We start from the raw sequence: 25,087 nt of genomic DNA on the forward strand, positions 1-25,087 counted from the left end.
TCCCGCCTTTCATTCCCTTCTTGCCCAGGCTCCGGCCCTCAGAGCCCTCAGGAACTGTACCAACCTGGTCCACCAGATGCCCCCACCTCCCTCACATCTTCCACGGCCTCCTCCATCCTGCTCAGAGATCTCCTCTCCCCAGAGAAGCAGCCCACCCCCCACACCCCCTGAGGAGCACAGCGCCTAGGTCATGGGCCCCAGGCAGTTCCCTGTCTCTGGCAGGTCCACTGGGAGCGACACGTGGGTGACTCCAGGCAGGGGAGAGTGTGGGGTGCCCCTGGCACCAGATGTGGTGTGGAGGCCTTCATGAAAGTGGGGCAGCTAATGAGGACTGTAGCACCAGTTGGTGCCCTGGGCCCTAGTTCAGGGGAGTTTAGGAAATGGGCCGCAGGGCTGAAAACAGGGCCTAGGGCTGAGGCCTCCACAAGGCTGTCCCCTCCCCTGAAAGTACCCAGGGGTGGGCCACTCTACCCTTGGACCAATGGATCCACACCCCTTTAGCTGGGTGGCCCTGACATTCCGGGCTCAACACTGTGGTTGATGTGGGGTCAGCCGAGCCTGTCCCTCTTGTTGGGGGACACTGTGGCCTACACCGTGGTCTCATACTCCAGCAGCTCCTGGGAGGTCCCCACGCTCCGGTACTGTAACCGAGGCGTGGCAGGAGAGGAGTACTCCAGTGCCAGAATGGTCTTCCGGAGCCGGCGGTCAATAAAATGAGCATCCCAGGCAGGGTACTTCTTCCGGGGCAGGTCAATCCGAATGACAGGCCCTTCTGTCCGCAAAGGACGAGCCACTGGGGTGGGAGGCAAGCCAGGCCGCACCTGGAAGACAGGTGGCGTGGGGGTCCCCGCACGCTCGCCCCCCACGGAGACCCCATCCCTCTCGGCACCTGTAGTCCTCGGCAGGGACCTTGGGGGACTCGTGACAGCGTCGGCTGGGGGGCCACAGGGTCCTGGGGTCTCCGGGCAGATGCAGCCAGGCATCTGAGGACCCAGCATGGGCCCATTGGGGTGCAGGAGGCAGTAGTACACACACATGAAGAAGATGCCCAGTGCGAAGCTGGAGGCCACCACGCAGACCAGGATGAGCGAGTGGAAGTCAGTGGAGAAGTTGCGGCTGGAGTACCAGAAGCCCGTGAGCGCGGCATTCTCCAGCAGCATGATGCAATAGTAGAGGGTCATGCGGCGGCGGCTGCGGCCCTCCTTGACATTGAACCAGCAGAAGATGTAGATGATGCCTACCACCATGTTGTAGATGATCTCTTCCCACTTGGACATGCAGAAGTCCGTCTCGCCCTGGATGACCCAGAAGGTCATGACGCACCAGTGGGCCACGATGAAGATGCCGAAGTAGAGCTTGTAGACGCTGGCGAAGAGCGCGAAGGCCAGGCTGCGGGCCGCGATGGTGAACAGGTGCCACAGCACCTGGGCCACAGCGCCCTTGTAGGACAGCGGCCGCTTGTCATCCCGTGAGTCCCGCAGCACCTTCTGGTAGGAGGCCAGCGTCCAGGCCAGGGACACGAGTGAGGCAGATGTGGACAGGGCTGCAGAGACAGGGTGAGGGTGGGGTGGGCTGGGTTAGGGGTGGGTCTGGGTTGGGGGCGGGATGGGGGGTCTGGGGAAAGGGGGAGGGTTCTGGGTCAGGAGCTGGGTTCTGAGGAGGTGTGAGGGAAGGGTCTATAAATCAGGAGGGCTGTGGGGAGGGTCGGGGGGGGGGGCAGTCTTCCAGAGCAGTAATGGGAGCAGGGAGTGTGAATGGGGCTGGGGACTTCTGCAGGAGCAGGAGCATAAAGAAAGAAGGAAGGTGGGTGACTTTGGTCTTCGTAAGGGTCAGGGCCAGGTCTCTAGAACAGGGATGTCGAGGTTCAGGGGTCTCGGTGAGAGGGTGGAAAATTAGGGTCCAGGATTCTGGGAGCAAGAAAGAAGGTGAAGAGTTGGGGGGTCATGATTAGGGCATGGAGGAGCCAGGAGGGGACAGTTAGTAGCTACAGGCCACCAGGGTGAAGCTGGGTTGTGGAGAGGGGTATCCAAGCTGAGCACAGCTGAAGGGCATGGGAAGACATCTGCAGTGGGAAGTTTTGACTGGGGCCCAGTATCCTGGGCAAGGGATCCTGAAGGGCCTGAGAGGGGGTGATAGAATCTTCTGGGTCATCAAAGGTGGTATGGACAGTGTCTGGGTGGGAGGAGCTTGGAGGACTCCAGGAGGTGTGGTTTTTCTGACACAGAATGGGTTGGCCTGGTCTGTCAGAGTTAGGGGAGGGCCAAGGGTGGGGGTGAGAGCAGGGGACACCGGCTAAGCCTGGTAGGAGTCCCCAGATAGTAAAGACCACGAGAGGGTAGATAAACAGGCTCCCTGGAGACCGAGGATGACTGAGCAGATCTGTGAGTCAGAGGTGCCCCTGATGGATGCAATCTGGGATCAGGACAGTTTGGGGAATGAAGGGCACGGTCTGAGTTGTGGAGATGGGGTCAAGGGCCTTTTTGGACTTAGCAGAAATGGGGTCTGCTCTGGCCTGGCAAGGGGGAAGGGAGGAAGGGGAGAGCGGGAGCACCCATCGGTCCCAAAGGGAGGCAAGGAGGTGGAGGGACCAGGCCCCTCCGGACGCGGAGGGTAACTGGGCCACTGGAGGGGACATGGGGGTCTCCAGCGGCCTGGAGGGTGGTGAGAGCAGCTGGAGGAGGGGCGCCTCCAAATCCCCGACAGCAAGTGGGCCGGAGTGGGGGTGGTAGGAAGGTGGGCGGGTGCTCCTGCAGCGGACTGCGTTAGAGGAGCGAGCCTTGGGGCGAGGGCGGGCACGAGGGCGGAGCTCACCGGGCAGCAGGTCGGGCTCACCGCCGCGGTGCACCAGGAGGCTGAGCTGCAGCACGAGCTGCGGCGCGCTGCGCAGGAAGGTCTCCAGCAGGCGCAGCATGCTCACGTCTGCGCTCTCGAACAGCATCCGCCAGTAGAAGTGGCGCCGCAGCCGCTCCCCGCGCCAGCGGCTCTGCAGCCCCAGGTACATAGCGCGCAGGTACCTGCGGGAGGGACGCCGTGCTCAGGCCCCCGTGCGCTCGCGTCCCCCTTGCGGCTTTCAAGCCGCCCCCGGCCCGCAGGCGAGCGCCGGGGGGAGGGGAGACAGGTGCGCAGGGTGATGTCGCTCACTGCGCCCAGCAGAGCGGGTGTCCTGGGCTGTAAAATGGGCAAATCGGAACGATCGCCTCCGGGACTGTCGTCGAAGGAGCTCCGAATGGGCTCATTAGCTTAAAGCACCGGCGCAAAGTAAGCCCTTAATTCAGCGTTCTCATCATCATTCTCGCAGGATTCCTGACACCTGACTGCACTGAGGTTCCACTAGTCCCGCTATTGTCCTCACTTTATAGACGAGAAAACCTGAGACCCAGAGAGGTATGCCACCTGTCCAAGGTCACCCAACTAGGAAGCAGTGGAACCAGGATTCAAACCCAGGCATTCAACCCCCGGCCTCCTGGCCTGTTCCCCAACCCCACCTCTAAGTGCCCAGTTCTTCTCCATAGGGCACAGGGCAACTGCTCATAGGTCCCCTGGCAGGTGAGACTTTGCTGCTCCCTCTTGAGCCATTTCTCTCAACAAACTTTATGGCTCCAGCTGCTCTGCACAGGCCACAGATCTTGGCTCCCAATGTTCTCTCTTACCGCTGGGCGTTTGCACCTGCTGTTCCCTCTGTCTGGAACCCCCTGCCCTGTCCTCCAGCCCCACTGCAGCCCCATTCCCGGTATCTCCTGCTTTTCTTCCAAGGCTCCAGCTTTTAAAGTCACCTTTTCGTTGGGGAGAGGTAGGAAAAGAAAAAATGAAAAGATGGGATTGGGAGGGAGACAAACCATAAAAGACTCAATCTCAAGAAACAGACTGAGGGTTGCGGGGGGGAGGGGGGACGCGAGAGGGTGGTGGGGGGAAATGGACATTGGGGAGGGTATGGGCTATGATGAGTGCTGTGAAATGTGTAAACCTAGCGATTCACAGACCTGTACCCCTGGGGATAAAAATACATTATATGTTTATTAAAATAAAAAAATTTAAAAAAAATAAAGTCACCTTTTCCAGGAAACCTCTGCTGACCACTTTCTACCTGGGGTAGGGACCTCTCAACACAGGCTCTCTCTAACCCACCGTGGGCTGTGACTGCCTGCTTCTTCATCCATCTCCCCCAGACTCTGAATTTTGTGAGGATGACAGGGCAGCTCGCTGATTGATATACCCTCAGTTCTTAGCACACAATGGGTGCTCAGTCCGTGTTGGCTCAAAGAGTGAACACAGGCATGATTGCAAGTTTGTCTTCATTGAATGGAACTCTGGTCACCCAGGAGGGGGTATGGAAGGGATTCTGAAGTCCTGAGTTCAAGTGCCAACTTTGCTTCTAATTTACTGTGTGACCTCGAGCCAGAACCTCTCCGAGCCTTAGTGAAACCTCCCAAAGTGGCTGTAAGGATGAAATGGATTTGAAAATGCTTTGCACCTGGAAAGTGCAGTGCCCGTGTAGGATAAGAAGGGGCCCACCACCCAGAACTCCTCCCTGCCCTCGTTCTTTGCCCAGCAGCTCTGCCCCGGCCTGTTGCAGCCACAGACCCTGGCCCCGCAAACCCTGAGTTCTCTGATTCATGGGGCAGGTGCACCCTTTGCTGAAACCAGAGAGCACTCCTCCAGAAGTTATCTCCCCAGAAATCAGGGAGGAAAATCCCAACACAGATTCAGAGATCCCGTTACTTGAATCTGAGATCCGAGAACCAGGTGTTTGGGGGTCTACTACAAGAAGAGACGTGCTGGCATTTTTAAGATGTTGTTTGGGAACCTGGGGGCCCACTGTATTCAACTGTGTGTTGCCAGCCCAAGAGAGGCATCATAGTAGTCCCTAGAATTTGGGATCAACTGATACCCAGAGTTTCCCAGGATGACTATCCCAGTCATAGGAATGGCCTAGCCCTCCGTGGGCCTCAGTTTCTCTATCTGCCAATGAGAAGGATGGGCTTGATGACTCTGGAGATCCTTTTAGAGCTACCATTCTGGGACTCAAACTCTCTTCCCCAAAACGTGGCTAGAAACATCCCATTCAGGGCCCTCCTCCCCATCCCTGGGTCTTCCTGGCACCAATCAGTGGTGTAGAAACACCTTCAACACAACACAGTGTGGGACTAGCAGCTGGGAAGGGGAAGAGGCCTGTTCCCTCAGAAGCAGAATCAACAAAAGCAAAGACCCCTTGGTCTAACTCTCCCATCCAATGCTAGAATTCCTTCGGCAAATCCCAGCCCCGTGTGTTTATACCTTCTGCTTGCATGCTCCCCTGGAGGGGGAGTCCCCACCTCTTGGAGCTTCTGAGCACCTCCAAACCTGGATTGTGTTTCTTCTGATGCAGAGAAATTTGTTTCCCTGTACTTTCCATTCTTAAGGCCCCTGAATCCGTGCCCCACCCCACCATAAGGATCCCTGAAGCATAGATTTATGTATCAAATATATTTTGATCGCTTGTTATATGCCAGGCCCTGTGCCCTTAAGTATCTCAGAGTCCCGTGGGACAGAGACAAGATAAGATCTGATATAGATGCTCTAAGATGTTATGGAACCCAGAGAAGAGATGGGTAGCTTTAGCTGGAGCGGGGAGGAGATCAGGGAAGACTGCCCAGAGGAAGAAACATTTGATCTCAGCTTTAAATCATGGGTAGGATTAGAAGGCAGGAAGGAGGGAGAAGGACATTCCAGGTGGAAGAACCAGCTAAGGCCAAGGCAGAGAGGCATGAGAGGGCATGGCCTTTTAGGGTGATGACCAGTGGTTTGCAGGGCCTGGAGGGGTGGCTTTTCACAGGAAAGGCCATAGGAAGACTGGAATTGTGAAGGGCATCAAATTCTGGACTGAAGAGTTCATCTTTTATTTTAAATCTGAATTCTATCCCACAGTCAGGGGGATGTGATCAGCTTGCTGGCTTAGAAAGCTCGCTCTGGAGGCTGGCTTGGAGGAAAGCCAGGAGAGGCTAGAGTTTGGTCCAGGCCTGAGCCGACAGGCTGAGCTAAGACAGGGCACCGAGGAGGGGCAGAGAGCAGAGGAGGAGATGGCCAAGGGTGGGGGGTGGGCTACGAGAGAGACCAGGACGCTCTGTAGGGCTTCTGCGGAGCCCAGAACACAGACTACCTTTCCCAGCCTCCTTCTTCCCCTAGACCTATTCCCTTCTCCATTCCTGTGGCTCTGGCTTTGAACAGAAAGGAGAGACCAGCTGGTCCAACGTGAAGGGGCCTGGGGAGTTGGGGGGAGGGCGACACCCTGGAAGTTTCTCTCAGGCTGGAGGACCATCTGTTTCCTGGCCCGGGTCAGCATGAGGGAGGCCCTGGCCCGGCCAGCATCCATCACCACTTGACAGGCTGCCTGCCCACCTCCCCGCCCACTCCTGCCCCCCCCCTCGGCTGGCTCCCAGGGCCCCTCGCCCCAGATAACCGCAGACAAAGGGCTCACCCAGCCCAAGGCTGCTGTGGGCTGAGTAGGGAAGGGGAGGGGAAGAAAGGAGGCCTCTGAATCCCAAAAACGTGGCATTGGGCAGTGTGGAAAGACCATGGCACAGTCTGGGGATGAGAGGACCTGGGTTCAACCTCACTCTGCCTCTTTTGGCAACAGGACCCAAAACCGTGACTGTTCCTTCCAGCCGGCACTAAACGCTCGTTGCCAAGGGCCTGCAAGGTTTTCACGGGCCTAGGAAACCGTTGGAGGCCTGGGAAAAAAATTGGCTCTAAAACACAGGGAAAAACTGCAGAATCAAAATTAATAAATGTTTAATTAAATGTCTGCAAAACAGAACATGATATCAGCCGGTCGACGCAATTTGGCTTTTATCTGGTTATATATAATTTACATTTGGTGTTTGATGTGGCTGCATTTTAATATGCCTGATAGATGTGGGGCCCACAAAGGTTTTAAAACAGCCCTACCCAGGACATGTAACCTAGTTCCCTGTGCCTCAGTTTCACCTTCTTTAAGAAGGGGCTAGTACTCATCATCGTGCTCGTTTCACAGCCCCTGGGGTGAGGATCGGAAAGGCAAGATGGCAAGACGCTGGGCTTGTGGATTTGCTTCCAGCCCTGACCTGGATGCTGTGTGGCTTCAGGTGGTCTCTTTGCCTCTCTGAGCCTCATTTTCCTCTTTGTTGTGAGCATTGAATGAGGTGATGGGTTTGAAAATAATTTGTACACTAAAAAGGGTGTGCACATAGGGAGAGGGAGTACATGGTAGGCAGAGGACTCTGGCTCCTGATCACCAAGTAGCCTCCCCTGAAACCTCCTCCAGGAAGCCCACCCTATTCCACTCTAGTTGAAAGGAAGTTGGAAGAAGTTGGTTTTCACCACAGATGGGATGAATACCACCCACAGAGAAGGATGCCTCATCTCAGAGAAAGGAATCCCACCTGGGGAGGGGGGCAGGTTCGTCTGGTTTCTAACAGTCCATCCTGGTTCAGACTACCATCATCTTTTGCCTTCTTGGTGGTTCCCTATATCCACTCCCCCCTCTGTAGTCCATTCTCCATGTGGCAACAGGCGGGGTACTTGAAAAACCAGTCAGATCGTGTCATTCCCCTTCTCAAAACCTTCCAAAGAAGGGCCTTCTGTCACACTTGAAATAAAGTTCAAGGGTTTTCCCTGGGCTTGCAGACCCTAAACCATCCAGCCCTGGCTGTTTCCTTGTCTCAAGCCAGTGCTGCTTTTGTTGCTGGCATTCCAGCTGTCCTGGAGGTTCCTCGAACCCAGTCTAATGTTCCTGACTCAGGACCTTTGCACTTGCTACTTGCTCTGCCTGGAACGTCCTTCCCCCAACACCCTTCTGCAGCTAGCTCCTTAGTGGCTCCCATGTCACCTTCTCAGAGCGGCCCCCCGGGTCACCCATCCCATATGCCCCCCAGCCCTCACCAAACCCCTCTCATCTGTCACATTGCCCCGTCGGATCTTCTTTGTAACATATGCTATCAATCTTATTAATGTACACAGATTTTCTGTTTTATCACTGCGGCTCTGCGAGGGTAGGGACTGGGGTGGCCTTGATCACTCCCGTCTCCCCAGCATCCGTATGTGTAGTAGGCATTCAATAAATATTTGTTGAATGAATAAAGAGAGAGTGTTTGCCTGTGTCTTTCTCCTGACCTTGCAGAGTTTGCTTACTGCCAGGACTCCCGCTGGGCAACTCCTGTCCTCACTGACTCATTTCTGTCCTTCCTCCTCCAGGAAGGCTTCCTTGGTACTTCTTCGCCTGGCTGGGCCCCCCACAGCGCTGACTTCAACTGCCTGAGGCCAGTGTGAACCAGGCTTAACAGACAGGTTTACCGTGTGGGAACAGGCGCTCAGGGGTCTATTTTGTGTCTAATTTGCTGACTGCCTATCATGTGCTCAGAGAAGCATGTCCTGGAGGAAATTGGAAGAGAGATAAGTGTGTCCTGTTCAAGGTGGGGTTGGGGGCAAAAAAACACACAGCTCTAGGGAGGAGAGAAGGCAGCAGACAGTGTGTGAAATCTTATTCAGGATTCCGTAAAGCCATCTCTTCTGGACCCCGTTGCCTCGGAGAGCAGGCAGCAGGGTCAAGAAACAGACGGAGCTCATTCCCTGCTTCCTGGGTCTGGTTGCCTCTGTGACCCAGGAACCTCCCATCGTCCCCCAGACCTGGGCTGGTGGCGGGGGCGGTGGGCTCCTCTCTAATGGGTAGAAGTAAGGAGGAAGGGCTTTCATGTCCCCGAGAAGCCAGGAAGCTTCTGGACCCAGTGTCTGGGTCGCCCTCCTCTCTCCTGGTTTTGGTTCTTATGTCAGCTGGAGTCTCCAGTACCAAGCAGGATTTCTGGTCTGGGCCTCCGTCTCCGTGCAGACAGCCAGCTTGGACCCATCCTTTTGTCTGGCCTCACATCCTGGGTCTGGGCCACTCTCTCTTCTACCACTCCAATCAGCCCTTGAATGAGGGGTTAGCCTATTTATTTATCTGTTTATCTGTCAATCTGTCAGTCTTGCCCTGAGACCCTGGGTCAGTCCACCTGTCTGTCCCTTGTGCTAGGGGTCATGTTGTTACTCAAATACTAGTCAGACTGACCCTAGGGTCCTGGGTCAGCCTGTCTGTCTGCTCTTCGAGGCTGGGAACATCAGTCTGTCCATTGGATGTCAGGATAGCTTATCTGTCCCTTTGGATACTGGGCCTGGTTTTCCGTCTGTCTGTCTGTCTGTCTCTAGAATTCTGGGCATGCCTATTGGTGAGTCTGTCTATCTTTCAGTCTCTCGGCTGCTTGGTCTGTCTGGTGGTCTGTTGCTCATCTCGTGGCTCAGCATGACTGCCAGCTCTCCTGCCATCCGCCCCTGCCTGCTCCTCCTCTCCCAACTCTGGGTCTCTTTCTGTCTGTCTGCGTCTCTCACATCCTCAGCTCCTCCATCTGTCGGTCTCGGCGTCTCTGAGTGTGTGTTCTCGCCCCTTTCCACTCCCCCTCATGGCTCTGGGCCAAAAACACAGCAGCTTCCAGCGGCTCCCCCACTCGGGCTCCATCCAGGAACCACCCCCCTGCACGGCGAGCTCTCCTGTCTCCCACCCGGGCCAGGCCTGCAGACTCTGGAAGGTGAGCAGGCGGCACGGAGCCGGCAGGGCTGGTAGGAAGGAGCGGGGTCCCCACGCGAGCTGAGCCCCTTACTGTTCTGCGGGTCTGTAGGGGGACAGTGTGCAAGTGTGAATAATGATAATAGCTCACATTTATTGGGCGCCAACTGTACGTTAAGCCTTGTCATACAGATTGTCCGTTCCTCTCAGCCAATCTTTGAGGTGGGCACTATTACCATCCTCACTTTACAGATGAAGAAACAGAGCCAGAAAGAGAGTGGGAGTTGTATAAAGTCCCACAGCAAATTAGTGTCAGACCTAGGACTCAGACTTGGTTCTCCATGGGCCCCTGCCTCGGAGAAGGTGGCTCAGTTCCCTGGAATGTGGGCGGCGTGACTGCCAGGGAAGACCGATGCTGGGCAGGGATGGATGTGAAAGCTTTGCCTGGAACGGCACGGGTTCAGAGAAAACAGGAGGAGAGGTGACCGTAGTCACTGGAGTCAGGGGCCCCAGGCTCAATCCTTCACTGGACTTTCTGTGAAAGTCCAAGCCCTCTGGGGGCCTCAGTCCCCCTCTGCAAGACGAGCCCTAGTAACAGGATTCTTGCCTATGGAAAGGGGTTTCCATAAGACCCCGCACCCCACCTGTCCAGTTCTGGTGACGGCAGATGCCCTGAACCCAAGTACTTCCCTCCACCAGGTGGCATCACTCTGGGGCCGGCCACTGAACTCTGAGCCACGGCGGCCTCCCACCCTGCTGGTCTCCTTCCTTCCTTGCCCTCCTGGAGCTTAGTCTTAACACAGCTGCCTGAGGGATCCTGTAAAATCCTAGATCAGGCCATGCTACGCCTTACAGTACACCGTGACCTTGAGATCCAGGTTTGTCTACCTCTAGGACCTCAACTCCCTCCATCTTCCCCCTCTAATGAGTCCCCAGCTGTTTCCTGAATACCCCAAGCCCATTCCAGCCTCTGGGCGTCTGCCTAGAAGGGGCTTCACCGAGAGAATTCTCATTCTTTTCATCTCAGCTCCGTGCCACCTCCTCAGGGAGGCCTTCCTAGATCCCCTTCAACCCCCCCCACGAAACACTTCTACCTGCCCCTCTGGCCGCTTTCCGTCCTGTCACCCTGTTTTCTTTTCTTAATTAACACATATCACCCCCTGAAATGATCTAATTTCTCGCTTCCGTATTTGTCATCTGTCTCTCTGATGGTGTGGGGACCCTGGTTGTCCTGTTTTCTGCTATGCCCCTAGGGCCTGGCATAGAGTGAATGTTCAATATTTATTTGTTTCTTGAATGAGTGAATGTGTGAATGTACTTTATAAACTCTGCTTTGGAAGCTCCCCAAGGAAAGGCAGTCAAGGGCAGAGGGAAAGGACCCAAGCCCGGGAGCCAGGAAGACCTGGGTTCAGATTCCGGATCTATCATTTACTGTCTGCGTAGTCTTGAGCAAGCTGCTTCCCACCCTGAACCCCTCAGCTCGATGCCCACTTTATGGGGTAGCTATGAAATCAGAAAATAGTGATATGCATAAAACTTCCAGCCCAGTGGTGGGCGCTCGACTGGCGGGAGTTTCAAGAGGCTGTGAGACTCAGAGAACCCAGCAGGAAGAGGAGGACTTGTAGTGTCCGGTTTAGTTCCTGGTAGACCTGAGACCTGTTCCCAGGCTGGCTTTCCCAGGTGCTCATTGAATCTGTCCCCAGGAGGCAGAGGGTCAGAGAATTCCCTTTGCGGGGAATCCTAGGGCAGGGTCTTCTTTGGGGGTCTTTGTCCTTCTCCTGAAAACAACTGCCACTCTTAGGAAGGCCTTCTGAATGTACTTGGCTAAAATCTTTCCTGCAGCCCTGGGAGGTTTTGTGGGCACGATCCCCATTTTCTGGAGTCTCTGAAAAGAGGAGGGTTATTTGACATCGATTCACCCAGCATTTTAAAAAACCTACTGTGTGCCAAGACCTGTGCTAAAATGCTGGTGGACACGACAGTGAGCAAGACAGACCCAGCCCACCCGGTGTGACCCAAGTAGGAGAGCTGGACATTGTTTAAATCAGCGTGTAAACGGGGACAAACATTCCCTGGCTTCCAGACGTGTTCCAAACAGGACTCTGGGCTCCAGCACTGAGGAAGCCGGGGCCTGGTCCTGCTTGCAGGGGGCATGGCCATCAGGGAAAGTTCTGCAGCAGGTGGTACTGAGCTGTGATCTGAAGCAGGCTCAGGAGTTAAGCGGCTGAAGAAGGGAGGAAAGGGAATTTCTGGTGGAGGAACAACATGGGCAAAGGTCCTGAGTGGCCAGGAAGCAGTACATGGTCAGAAGGGCTGTAGCTTGGAGAAGGAGGTGAGAAAGTGAGGGGGGAAGGGGGACTAGGTGAAGCATTTGGCCTTTATCATAAGAGTAACGGGGAGCCACGGAGAGGTTTTAAACAAGGGAACGATGGTACAGCTAGCTCGTACCTCTGCCTTTTAGAGGGAGCATTCTGTGGGCAGCAGAGGGGGGAGAGGCAAGGGAGGAAGGTGGGAGACGAATTACAGCTGAGAGTTGAGTATGGCCCCCCACAGAAGGGCATGGACTCCAGAAGCAAGCAGCAGGTACTTGGAGACGTGACTTGCCCAAGGTCAACAGCCAGAAGCATCAGAGCTGCACCTCAAATCAGGAATGGTGTCTCCCCCATTTCACCACCAGGTGCAAATCAAGCTGAGTCAGGCCCTGAGGACGCAGATGCAGTCTGTGAGTCCTCTGGGACAAACTGGACCCCCTCCCCTTCCTTGCAATGGGGCCCAGAAAGCTCTTGTAGGGAATGGCCTGGAGGCTCCGTTCCCATCTGTCTATCCCTCAATGCTGAGCGCTCCTGTAAGGATGCAAAATGGGACCTTCCTGGGGTTGGCAGCCAAATGAGTCATAAATGTCAGAAAAGAATGTGATTTTACACGTTTGGCTCCTATTTCGTGCAGCGCTGAGAGCCGGGCTGTTTCCCTCCTCCTTAGCAGCCCTCTACGAAGTCACGGCACCTCTTTTTTTGCTGGGCTAAGGCCAAACATTTCCCTGCCACTAATTTTAGGCTCTGGCTGAAAAGCTGAGACCCTCTCCCCTCCCACCCACTGCCATCAGCTCTTCTTTTCAGTCAGCAGGGAAGCAGGCAGCCCCTCTCCAGCAAAGCATTTGGGACCAGGTTCCCACCTCTTTTGTCCTTCACTGTATGAATGCAGCCAGATCTCTTCCTCTCTCTGGGTCTCACTTTCCCTACCTGTGAAATGGGTGCAGAGTAGAGACTAAAGTCCAGTACCCCATACCCTACCCCAGGGTTCGTTGCTCCACACCCCCCTACTTCTCTCTTTTCCTCATGTCCCTGGGCAGAGTTGTCCCTGTGTGGCCAGGCATGAGCCAGTGGGGGAAGAGGGCTGGGTCCAGTCTCTTGGTGGCATCTGAAAGTACTTGGAGACCAAGGAAGGCAAAAAGTACCACTTCTATCTGTCCCTGGCCCACGAGCCCCTAGAAGGTAGGGAGGCCAAGCTGTTATTATGGGGGTACTCTGGGAAAGGAGAGCTGGGTGTCTTGTCTAGAAAGCAGAGCTGCTCTAGCTGATTCCTGCCCTGGGAGAATGGGAGCCCAGTATGATGGGATTTCAATTTTTTAGGAATAGAGGGAAATGAGAATATTTGTGCCAAAAAAAAATTCCAATTTGGAAATGTTGGCAACTAATTTTTTAAAACACCGTAGGAATTTTTATTTATTTTTATTATTTTTTTAAGAGAGGGAGAGACAATGGGGAAGGAGCAGAGAGGGAGGGAGAGAGAAAGAGAGAATCCCAAGCTGCTTCCATGCCCAGCACAGAGCCTGATTTGGGGCTTGAACTCACAATTCTGAGATCATGACATGAGCTGAAATCAAGAGTTGGATGTTTAACTGACTGAGCCACCCAGGCACCCCTACCATATGAATTTTTAAGAAATTATTAATCTTTTTTTAAGGTGTGTTATTAAGGTATTACCTATTTTAGTTATACTTTTTATAAAAGTCTATCTTTTTATTTATTTTTTTTAAAGATTTTATTTATTTATTTGAGAGAGAGAGAGAGGGAGAGGGCATGCACAGGGGCAGGGCAGAGAGAGAAGGAGACTCCTTACCAGCAGGGAACCCAATGCGGGTCTCCATCCTAGGACTCCGGAATCACGACCTGAGCTGAAGGTAGACACCCAACCGACTGAGCCACCCAGGCACCCAAAAGTCTGGCTCTTTAGAAATGTACCGAAATGTTTATGGATGCAGTGGTATGATGTCTGAGATTTGCTTCAGAATAACATGGAAGGGAAAAAATTGGGGTAGGATCCAGACCTATAGTGTCCAACATCTAAGTGTCCTACTCTAGCCACATACGGCTATTTAAGTTTAAATTAATCAAAATTAAATACAATTTAAAATTCAATTTTAAATACAATTTAAAATTCAATTTTAAATACAATTTAAAATTCAATTTTAAATACAATTTAAAATTCACTAGGCACACTTCAAATGCTCAATAGTTATGCATGGCTAGTGGCTGCTGTATTGAACAGTGCAGGCTTAGGGCATTTCCATCACGGCAGAAAGTTCTATTGGATGCCACTGGCCTAGATAAAGCAAGGTTGGCCAAGAGTAAATTGCTGAAGCAGGGCCGTGGCACGGGGAGCATCATTATCCTGTTCTCTCTACTTTTGTATATTTAAGTTTTTTCCACAATGAAAGGTTTCATCAAGCAGGGACACACAAACAAGTAGGGACATCAAGTAGGGACACACGAACACATCCTTGGGCTGGATTTGCCCGCAGGGCCACAGGCCACCGATTTGCAACCAGTGGTGTGACAGCTAAGCCTCAGGAAGGCCCCAAGTCCGATCCACAGAGTCTTAAAACTGTAAGGGGCTTTGCAGATCATCTAGTTTACCCTCCAAACGGAGGGCAGGAGGCCTTGCTATCGCTTCCCTGCCAAAGTCAGCTGCTCCTGTCTGCACGCAGGTGGCCCTGAGGAGTTCACGGCTTTGGGAACCGCCCCCTCTGTTCCTGGACAGCCTGATTGTCTGGATGTCTTGTTCCTATCCAGATTCTGCCTCTCTTGGACACTGGGTTATCATCTGTCTTCACACCATCTCTGGAGCCACAGAAAAAATGTGTCCTTCCTTGAAAGGCTGTCTGTGGATGAGGGTTAGAGAACGTTTGGACCCCTGACGCCCCTCCTCCTCCCCCTATTTTGACTAAGTAAGTGGGGTGGGCTGCTACTTGGGCCAATAATAATAGTGATAACAGTAAATATTTCCTGAACATAGATATGTGAAAGTCCCATGCATTTATGTGATCCCAGGACATGTGTACAAGAACCTTAAGAGGCGGGTACTCTCACCATCCCCATTTCACGGATGAGACTAGTGCTCTGGCTGCTGAGGCAACTTGCCCGGGGTCATACAATGAGGAAATGGTGGAGCCATGAGCCCACCAGTACCCCAAGCTCTCAGCTACCCTGCCCTCACATCTGAGCCCTAGGGAACTCACCCAGTGTTCTCGAGCCCCTGATTGGACTTGACAGATGGGGCAACTGAACCCCAGGCAGGGAAGTGTCTTGCTCAAGAACCTGATTTCAAAGATTCCATTCAGTTTACAAGAACATTTATTGAGCACCTACTGGATCCATCTCCTGAGCCAGCCATTCGCCACACCAGCATCCTCCTGGGAACCTAGCCCCAGGGCTGTTCCGACCACATCTTATACAAATATAAATTCGCTGCCCTTGGCCTGCATTTGTCCACTGCCACTGTGGAAGTCTGCAGATGGAGGCCTGGCAGACCCCAGCAGTGCCCACAACTGCCCTGGGGTCCCACACTCCCTTAGCACCCCCACATTAGCCACGGACACAAAGTCTGCTCCAACAGACTCACGTTCTAATAACTACTAGGGACCTCGCTGAAGCTGGCCAAGTGCAGGGTCCCCGACAGTAACAGAGGCTCTGCTCTGGGCCAGTCACCATGGGGACCAGGGAAAAGAAAGGACAAAGCCTCACCTTCCCAGAGGCTTGTCATCTGGTAGGAAAACCAGCTAGGTGGGCAGGTGATCACAACAGAATATGATGGGGACTATGGGACTGGAGAGAATGAGTAATTGTGCCCAGAGGGCAAAGTCTGAGAGGAAGAACCCAGCATGTTAACAATGGGTACTTTATAATCAAATCAAAATTTAAAAATATCTTTCTGATTTTTTTTTTCTCCTCTCCAAAGCAATACATGGTTGATTGTGTTGTACGAATACTCTTAACTAGCGGAGGGCAGGGTCGCTTGGTGGTCACACATGTGGGCTTGGGAGCCTGACAGCATCCCTTTAAGCCCAGGCTTTGCTACTTATGAACTGGGAAGCTGTTAGCTCTTTGTACCGTATTTCCACATCTGTAGTATGGGCCAGTAAGGCTAGCTCACACTAATGGAACACTTATGCTGAGTCCTGGGCAAAGCAGGCTCCTTACATTTATCAATAAGCCTTCACTATGGCTACCTATCCAGCCATGGGACGTTATCATCCCATCTCACAGATGAGGAAACTGAGAGAGGTTAAGTGATTTGCCCAAGGTCATACAGCTCACACGTGGCAGAGCCAGAGTTTGAGCTCCACAGCCCTCGTTCTTTGTTGCTGCACCCCCTACTTGACAGAATTGTGGTGACGAGGAATGATCTCGTTGAAGTTTCTATAAAGGTAACTAAAAATTTCAGTAATATCTGGCTTTCTAAAAGCAGGTGAGTGTATACATGTATTTCTTAATTAAAAACCAAAGGAAATCTTTAAGCAATACAAGAAATATCTAATTAGTAAGTGGAAATCTCCCATAACCCCACCCCTGTGCGTGCCCCCCCCCCCAAGATTTTGAGGGGAGAGGAGTCTTCTTTGTATCTTTTCTGTGCTGCCTGAGGTTTCAACAAGAGCCTACAGTTCCTTTATAAACAGGCATGACAACTAAACAATTTCCACTTTAGATTGAAAGCAACAACTTGGGGTGCCTGGGTGGCTCAGTTGGTTAAGTGTCTGCCTTCGGCTCAGGTCATGATCCCGGGGTCCTGGGTTGAGCCCTGCATCAGGCTCCCTGCTCCATGGAGAGCCTGCTTCTCCCCCCGCCCCCCCCCCACTGTTTATGCTCTCTCTCTGCTCTGTCTCATTCTCTCAAATAAATAAATAAATAAAAGCTTAAACAACAACAACAACAACAACAACAATAACAACAACTTGCCTGACTGAGGGAGTGGGAGGTGGGGTCTGAAGGGTTGAGGGCAAGATGAGTTTGTTCAGGGGAAGTTTCTCAGAACAGGCAGCCTCTGAGTTTGACTTTGAAGGATGCACAGAATTTCACTGGGAGGAGAATGGGACAGGGTGTTGCTAGAAGGACCACCGGCAGCTGCTCAGAGGCACGAAGGGAAAAATTGTGTGGCTTGCTTTTTAGGGGGTCAGAGCAGTGAGGAGACAAAAGGCCAAGAGACAAAGGGCTCTGACGCCAAGCTAAAGTATCCGGACCTGCTCGAGGGGCAGAGGGGACCCCGGGCTGGCCCTCTGGCTCTGGAGTGATGGCAAGGTCCGAGCTGAGCAATCCTTCCGGCTGCAGGTGGAAGTGGGATGGGGTGGGGTGGGGTGGGGGGAACTGGAGGCTGATAGGATTTCCCAGGGGAGTAATTTCAAGACCCTAACAAAGGCAGGGTAGTGAATGGAGAGGCCAGAGTAGATCCCAACCCAGCCTCCTCTCCCTAGGGACCTTCGCCCCAGCTGCCTGGGTTCAAAGCCATTTCCTGGCAGCCCTCCATCCTCCCCACAGGGCTTCTCCTGTGTGGTCTTTATAGATCAAACAGGGGACGCTGGACCCAACTGCCGCCGCTGTGTCTGTTAGGAGCAGCTCTAATGGCCTGTTGCAGCCGGATGGGCAGGGAGAAGGGGGTGGGGGGCGGGGGAGCACCTCCTGGAGAGGAGTCTCCCAGGAGGTGAGTGGAAAGGCTGATCTGGAACAACCCTGCAAAGTCAGAAGAACAGGGAGGAATCTTATGGATAATCCTTGAGTTGGGGCGGGGGGGGAGCGCGGTGGCGGGGTGGGGGGCGTTGTAAAATGTTTCAGCTGTGGTAGTCAAAACAAAATCCTAGATAGGTAACCCAAATATTAGAAAAGAGAGACTCAGATTTCAGGTTGAAATGATGGTGTGAAGGCAGTGAAAGAGTCTGAAAACCACTATGAAATCCAACCCCTGACCAGTTTTATAGAGAATAATGCAAATAGTACAAAACAAAACAAAACAAAATTTAAAAAGTAAAGGCTGAAGAGATTTGCACACTTCCTGTGTTCCAGGCGCTGTGCTAAGCACTAGGTATACATTATTTAAGTTAATTACCCCCTCAAGCCACATGGGAAAGGTACCATTATTAGAATGTCCATTTTGCAGATGAGAAAACCAAGGCACAGACAAGTTATGCCATTTGCCTCCATCACAGGAAGTGGCAGACACAGGATGTATGTGGTGGATTCCAGAGTGTGAGTTCTTAATCATTAACATTCTGGCCCCAGTGGGGAAAATGACAAAAGAGGGGCAGATACAAAGAGGGACAGACACCTTGTCCACTGTGCCTGAAACAGACCCCCCCCCCCTTGCAGTTACTACCCTGGTCCAGCTCCCATCCTCCCTCACCTGGATCACGGAGCAGCGTCCTCCCAGGTCTCCAGACTTACCCTGGCCTCCCAGCACTCTGTTTTCTGACAATCAGGGTGCACACTGTAAAACAGAAGTCAAGACCCTCTTCCTTCCCTGCTCAAATTCTCTGGGGCTCCGACTTCATTCGAGTGAAAGGCCTAGTCTTCCCATGGCCTGTGGAGCCCTGCATGACCCAGCTCCAGCTAGCCTCTCCACCATCATCCCCTCCACTGTCCCTGGACTCTCTGCTTCAGCCACACGGCCCTTCTCCTAGCTCTTCTCTTTCCCTCTGCCTTGGACATCCTTCCCTAGGCCTCCACACAGCTCACCCTCACCTCATTCAGTCCTCTGTCCCTGTGCCACCTCCCAGCAGGGGCCTGCCTGGACCACCTTCCCTCAAAGAGCCACAGCCTCCTCCCTGGGATGCTGTAGCCCCCTGAGCTGTTTCATTTCTTCCATAGCACTTATCAGTTGACCCATTAGATTTCGTAGTTTACAATATATATCATATTCGAGTTTACTTATTTATTGTTTCCCCCATTAGACTATTGATCGCCATGAGCACAGAGACTTTGTCTTATTCACCACTCTATTCCCAGCATGTAGCACAGTGCCTGGTATACAGTAGGTGTTCCATATATGTGTGAAATGAATGACTACAGATTAAATGAACAGGTACCTTTGAGGCCCTCTTGCCTTCCTGCCCCCTCCTTGGTCCTGTGCGAAGGGAGCAAATCTTCCGCAGCGATGAAAGGGAGTAGTGATGTCACTACTCACCTCCAAGGGTCCTGAATACTTAACAATGGGACCAGCCCTTCTCTAAATCCTCAGCTCGCATTATCAGATGAAACTAGAAACAACCCAGGAGGTGGTACTATGATGGGCCCTAGATGATAAAGGGGCAACTCAGGCACTGGGCGATTATACAGCTTGTCACCATCACATACAGAAAGTGAGCTGAGGACATTTGAATCCAGAGTCTGGACTCTTAACTATTAAGCCAATAATATAGCTTCCCAGAGAGAAGACCCAGAAGCTGACTTTCACACCCAGTTGGTCACTAATTCATTTCAGAACTTCTCTTGAGTGCAGGTGTGTGAGGAGGCAGAGGGAGGGAGCAGTGGTGGGCATAGAGGGAGTGTTTAGAGGTAAGGCCTTCCCTCTAAAGGCCGGCCTGCCTGCCTGCCTCCCTCCATCCCTCCCTCCACATTTTGGGTCCCCAGATCCTGACAGCCTCAGAGGAATCCTATGCCAGATCATCTCCCACTAATTGGTTTAGCAAACTATGCTTATCTGGGCAAAGCTTGGGCCCAGTGAGTTCAAGATTAGGGAAAGCAGGATTCATGGTTTACTGCTCTGCTGCCCACAGGGTCAGAGAAGACAGGGTTAGGACTTTAATTGGCTTAACAACCCTGAGTGGCTTAACAGCTCTGAGGGTTAGGACTGGGGAGCCGGTGGGGTGGGGTGGGGTGGGGTGGGGATGATGAAAATATAGGTTGCTGTCCAGCTCACAGCCAGCTTCATATCCCACCAAAGGATCTGTGGTCGATTTTCTCAGGGAGCCATCCGTCTTTGTGTGAGTCCGTGGCTCCGGGATCCTCCCATGCAGCCAGTGTCGGGGTGCCAGAGATAGGACTTGGCCTTGGGAGTTGGAGAAATCTGGGTTGGCACCTCCCCTCCCCCTACTTCCTCAGTGGATGGTCTTGGACAAGTTACTTGACTTCTCTGAGCCTCATTTTCTTGTCTGATGGGGTATATCAATTGCCACCAGAGGGGAGGTTTCAGGGTAAGATGAGATCCAGGTTCTGGAGCACCTTATCAGGGACCTGTTGGGTATGCAGGATCCATGAATTCCTTCCCTTCCTCTGCCTCCTCAGAGCCCCATTTTGTGTTTAAAATAATAATAATGCCCATTCCACAGGGTTGTTTGGGAACAGAATCCAGCCTAATCTGTTGAACCCATGTGCTGTCACAGGTCTGTGTTACCTGGCTCCTCAAAGTACACAGACTTTTGATTCGGCATTGTATAAGCTTCAGGAGTTGCAAGCAATTTTTATAATTCAAAGTATTTTATTCAGAATTGAGGGTGTGGGATCAGAAGGTGGACTGACCAGTCTCCGAGGCTGGATCCTGTAGGGCTCAGACACACCTCTCCTCCCTCATTACTCCAGGTTCTACCACTCAGAACATCTGCACCAAGGCCTGCCAAACAGTGAACATGTTCATTGTGGGAACATTTCACGTGGTAAGCAAACATATGCCAACATTGCTTAATTTCTAGGAATGCCAGCCCCAGTGGCTTCTCTCTATCTCGTCTGGGTTTTCCTCCATTAGCCAGACCCTCAGCCATTTTAGAATCCAGAGCTTTGGGGACAGGGGTCCAGAGGCTTTAGCTCTGATAACCAGTCCCAGAGTCAGAATTCCAGAAAGAGAAGGCTCCTAAGGTCATCAGATCTGATAGTCTCATTTTACATACAAGGAAATTGAGGCCCAGAGATGGGAAGAGTCTTACCCAAGGTCACCTAGCAAGCTAGTTACAAACCTCAATGGAGCCATGGGCTTCCTGATCCTCGCCCCCAGTCCAGCATGATCCCCACAATACACACTTTCTCCCCATCCTCGCCCACAACGTTCAAAGCCCTCCCCCTCCTTTCACATTCTTATCTCAGTGCAGCAGAAGCTCTGACTTCTATCTCCTGGAATCTTGGGCTCTCAGACTCATAATTCTTTGAGTTTGGGGAACACTTTAGTGGCAGAACTGCAGGGTGGATAAATTGAACTTGGGCTTTGAAGACAGAGAGTCCTGAGTCCCAGCTCTTCTACTCCTTAGCTGTGTGACCTTGGGCAAGGATGCCCCCTTTCTGAGCCTCCATTCCCTCAGCTGTTAAGCAGGAATGACAATCCAACCACATCCCAGGAGTATTAGGAGGGACACAGGACATGAAACAGGTAAAAAATCAACCAACAGGCTTGGCACAAAGTGTGTGCCTAATAAAATAATTGTTACAGAACTATAAGTTAAGGCTCTTATACTCCTAAGGCCTAAGTGAAATGGTCCAGAGGTGATCAAAGGGAATGAAACTGGACAAACTGAAACAAATATCTTCTGTCTAAATTGCTACAGTCCTGATACTCCTAGATTCCTTTTTTTTCCCCAAGAGAAGCTAGAACTCTGGATTTTTGAAATATTATACAAGCCAAACAAGACACTTCTGTAAGCCATATTCAACCCCAGGATCATTAGTTTGTCATCCCTGCAAAATCATCTCATCCCAACCCCCTCACTTTACAAACGGGGGAGAGTAGAAATAGCTCTTGTATCTGAGAAGCCATGCAGCTTGAGGGACCCTCAGCCATCTTCAGCCACTTTCTTGAGACCTCCACCCCTACCCACCATGGTCATTTTTTGTCCTGTTTAAGGGAAACTCAGTTTATCTTCAGGAAAGAAGTATTTGTTTCTTGTAAGTAGATTCTGAACAAGGGGAGGAGGGGGTTTGAGGTAGCCAGTGAGTTGAGGGGCAGCTGGCCCACTTTAGGCTAAAGGGAAAGGGGGATGAAGTTTGGCTGCCAAGAATAGGAAGTTACCATTTCAGAATCTAAAAATATCTATCACCATCTGTCCACTCGGGCACAGAATGATAAATGCAGATTAGTTCCTGGATGTAGACATGAATATTTTTGTGTGTCAAGCTAATAATAATAACACCACCTTGTGTGGATAGAGCTCCACCTCCGTATTCCCTCAGGGCAAGCTAAATGGAATATACACATCATCCCAGCAAGCCATGGATGGGGAAACCAAGGCACAGAGAAACTCAGCAACACAACAAGGGTGACACAGCAAGTGAGCAGCTGGGACAAACCCTGGGAGTCCTGTTTCCAACCCTCAGCCCAGTACTGAATCTTCTGAGTTAGGCAGAATGTGTTAACAAGTAGCAGAATAAATATAACAACAGCAGTAATCACACTTTACATCTCTATAGTGACTTTGACTTTTTCTGTGCTTTCCCCACATCTGTGATCATGATAATCTATTACATTCCTAAAATACATTGCAGTCTGCAAGGCCTTCGCATAGACTTCCTCTCACCTGATCATCCCAACAGGTAAGAAAAGTGATGGTAGACCAGTGAGATGAGATAAGGAGGGATTCTCCCTTGTTTCACAGGTGAGGAAACTAAGGCTTGGAGGGAGGTTTATCTAAGATCACATAGTGGACAAGTTCATTCTCTCAGTGCACAGTAGAGCCTAAGTTATCAGAGCAATTTTGATTCAAGGGGAACCCTAGGTTCAGAATCCCCCCCGCCCCCGCCTCCCCCATCTCCAATTAGCTCAGCTCAGCAGACAGACTGGCAGTGGGCTGCTTGTACAAAGCCTCAGTTTTGTTTTACTGCCCTGGGATTAAAGGACAGCTAGTGGCCATCTAATCTCAGATTGAAGATCCCAAATCCCTTGGCCCTGTTGGGGTAGAGGAGAGAGTGGGGGACTCCTAGGAAATAGAAGAAGCCAGACTGCTTCTCAGCAGGGTCTGGCACACCCTTAACCAGAAGTCCAAAAAGTTTGGGCGGGATATTCATTTAGCTGCCTCAAATTCTGTTTCTCCCGGGAGGTTGGGAGTGGACTGCAATTCCAAAGTGAGAACCCTTTGCGAGCAAGGAAGGACTTCTGAGATCTTTCCTAAGCTGAGGCTTGGCACTCAGGCAGAGTAGTGGGCTGGAGGGAGCCCTGGGGCCCTGTTCCAAGCTTCACACATTCCCTTCAGCCCTCCTCACTCACACCCCTGAGGATCACTTTCTCTTCTTGTCCCATTCCTTCCTCCCTCAATGGCCAGATCACAGAGGATGGCACTGGGGTTGGTCAGAGTTTGAGGGCAGAGGTCAGAGAGAAGCTGGCAGAGAAGAAATCAGAGCTGCAATAGGGTGGGGCGGGGCGGAGGTCAGGACGCAAGGGGGGTCTGGAGAGGTCAGAGTAGGGCTGGGGCGACAGGTAGACCCTCGCCACCCCCACTCCTCGAGCTCAGCTCCCTCCACCTGCGCTTCTCCTACCTCCAGACCTGGCCGAGCTGCAGGAGGTGGACGAGGGTCTGCAGCAGCCAGACGCAGAGGCGGCAGCAGCGGCGGCGGTAGGCGCTGGCCGTGGAGGGCGCGGGCCCGGGACCCAGCTGGGGGCTGCCTTCTTTGGTCCGGAAGGCGGCGGCGCTGTCCTTGGTGCTGATGGAGGGCCCTCCGGCCCCGCTGTCCTTGGTGCTGACGGCGGGTCCCGGGGCGCCCGCGGGTTCCGAGTAATCGTAGACGAACCAGCGGAAGCTGAGCAGCTGCACAACCAACGAGGGCAGGAGCACGAATAACAACGTGAGGCCGAAGTAGGTGCGCTGACCCTGCAGGTAGTAGGAGGCCGCCAGCCACAGGTCCGTGGCGCCGTCGGAGAAGAACACGAGCAGCGCGCACAGCACCCAGCAGCAGTCCCGCAGCTCGTAGCGCGGCCCGGAGCCCCCCGCCCCGGTCACTCCAGGGCTCCCGGCCGCCACTGCCGCCGCCTCCCCGCGCCCGCCCGCACCACTCCGGGCTCCTTCGGCCGCCCCCTCCGGCCCCGGGCCGGCCGCGGCCGCCGCTCCATCCGACTTCGCGGCCATGTTGGCGGAGCAGGAGGCGGGGAGCGACTTCCGGGCGGCGGAGGGGGTGGGGTGCGGAGTGGGGAGGACCCTGTGCGGGAGGCTCCCGCCTCCTCCTCTTCCTCCTCTCCTCTTCTTCCTCCTCCCCTCTACTTCAATTATTCATTCCCCTCGGCGCCGCCCCCGTCCCTCCCCCACCCCGCCAGGGCTGCGGCCGGATGGGGGCAGCTCCCCAGGGAAGGGAGAGGGGGAAGGGAGGGGAGAGCATCCCAGGTCACCCTCTCCTTCCTTCCTCAGAGGCGTGGGGCTCCAGCCACACGCTTTTTGCCTCTCACCCCCACCCCACTGCACTTCTTTATTTCCCTTTTCTTCACCGCCCCCTCTCCAAACTCTCCTCTGCCATTTATCTCCTCTGTTTACCTCCAGTGGCCTAGGTCTGAGGAGGGTAGGGGATAGGGGACTTCGAAGCAAGGGGCTGCCTAGGCTGGCACCTTAGTAACTCTTTAGCAATCGCTGGATGCTAACTAGCCATTTCCTAGTTTCCAGAGTATTTGCATATTGTTCCATCCCTTTCTTTGATCTTGAAGAGTCCCTTTTCCTATTGTCTTTTTCTTATTTGTTTGAATGAGAAAATTGCAGCTCTGAGAGCTGCTGTCTCTTCCCCCAATTCTCCCCTTTCCCTCCCTAGGGGACTGTTTTCTTCTGGCCACAGCCCTCGTAGAGCTGGGCAGGGAAGGGGCAACATCAGAGGGAACACCAGGTAGAGGGAAGAGCAAGTGAAAGGTCTGCAGGCCTGAGATTTAAGGGCATATTTTCAAGGAATTCGGAACCACAGATCCAAGGAGGTGGAAAGCTGGGAAAGACGGGGCTGGATAGTTCTGAGGGATGAGATCCTAAATGTCCAAAAGATGTACTTTACCCAGGAAGCAATGGGAAACCACTGCAGAATTTGAGCAGGAGACAAATGTGATCAAGTCTGGATTTGGAAAGAAGCCCCTCTGCAGCCAGAGGAGAGAAATGCTCACTAGGAAACAGCTTGAGGGTGGAGAAGCCAGAGAGAGAATATAACAGGAATTTAGGAGAGGAAGTGGGGTTGCTTATACATCCTGGATACCCCAGCTCACCCCTAACCCCTATGCTCAGATTGGATATATCAGGGCATTTATTGCACAAACACTCATGTAGCAGTTTCTCTTTGCCTAGGTCCCTGGAGTCATTATGCAATTACTAACTCATTTTATCCTCCCAATTTG

General features: G+C 52.8%; 1 protein-coding gene across 1 annotated transcript; it reads right to left on the reverse strand.

The window, feature by feature from the left end:
* Window positions 1-587: 587 nt before the first annotated feature.
* XKR7 (XK related 7) lies at window positions 588-23,855 on the reverse strand (the record flags this gene model as incomplete). The annotated part of the gene is made up of 3 exons (XM_080814216.1): window positions 588-1,543; window positions 2,812-3,014; window positions 23,269-23,855. The coding sequence occupies 3 exons, from the start codon at window positions 23,853-23,855 to the stop codon at window positions 588-590; spliced, it is 1,746 nt and encodes a 581-aa protein (XP_080670342.1).
* Between the last annotated feature and the right edge of the window lie 1,232 nt (window positions 23,856-25,087).

This window comes from Martes martes (assembly GCF_963455335.1).
Source record: "Martes martes genome assembly, chromosome: 9".
In the NCBI taxonomy this organism is placed as follows: domain Eukaryota; kingdom Metazoa; phylum Chordata; class Mammalia; order Carnivora; family Mustelidae; genus Martes; species Martes martes.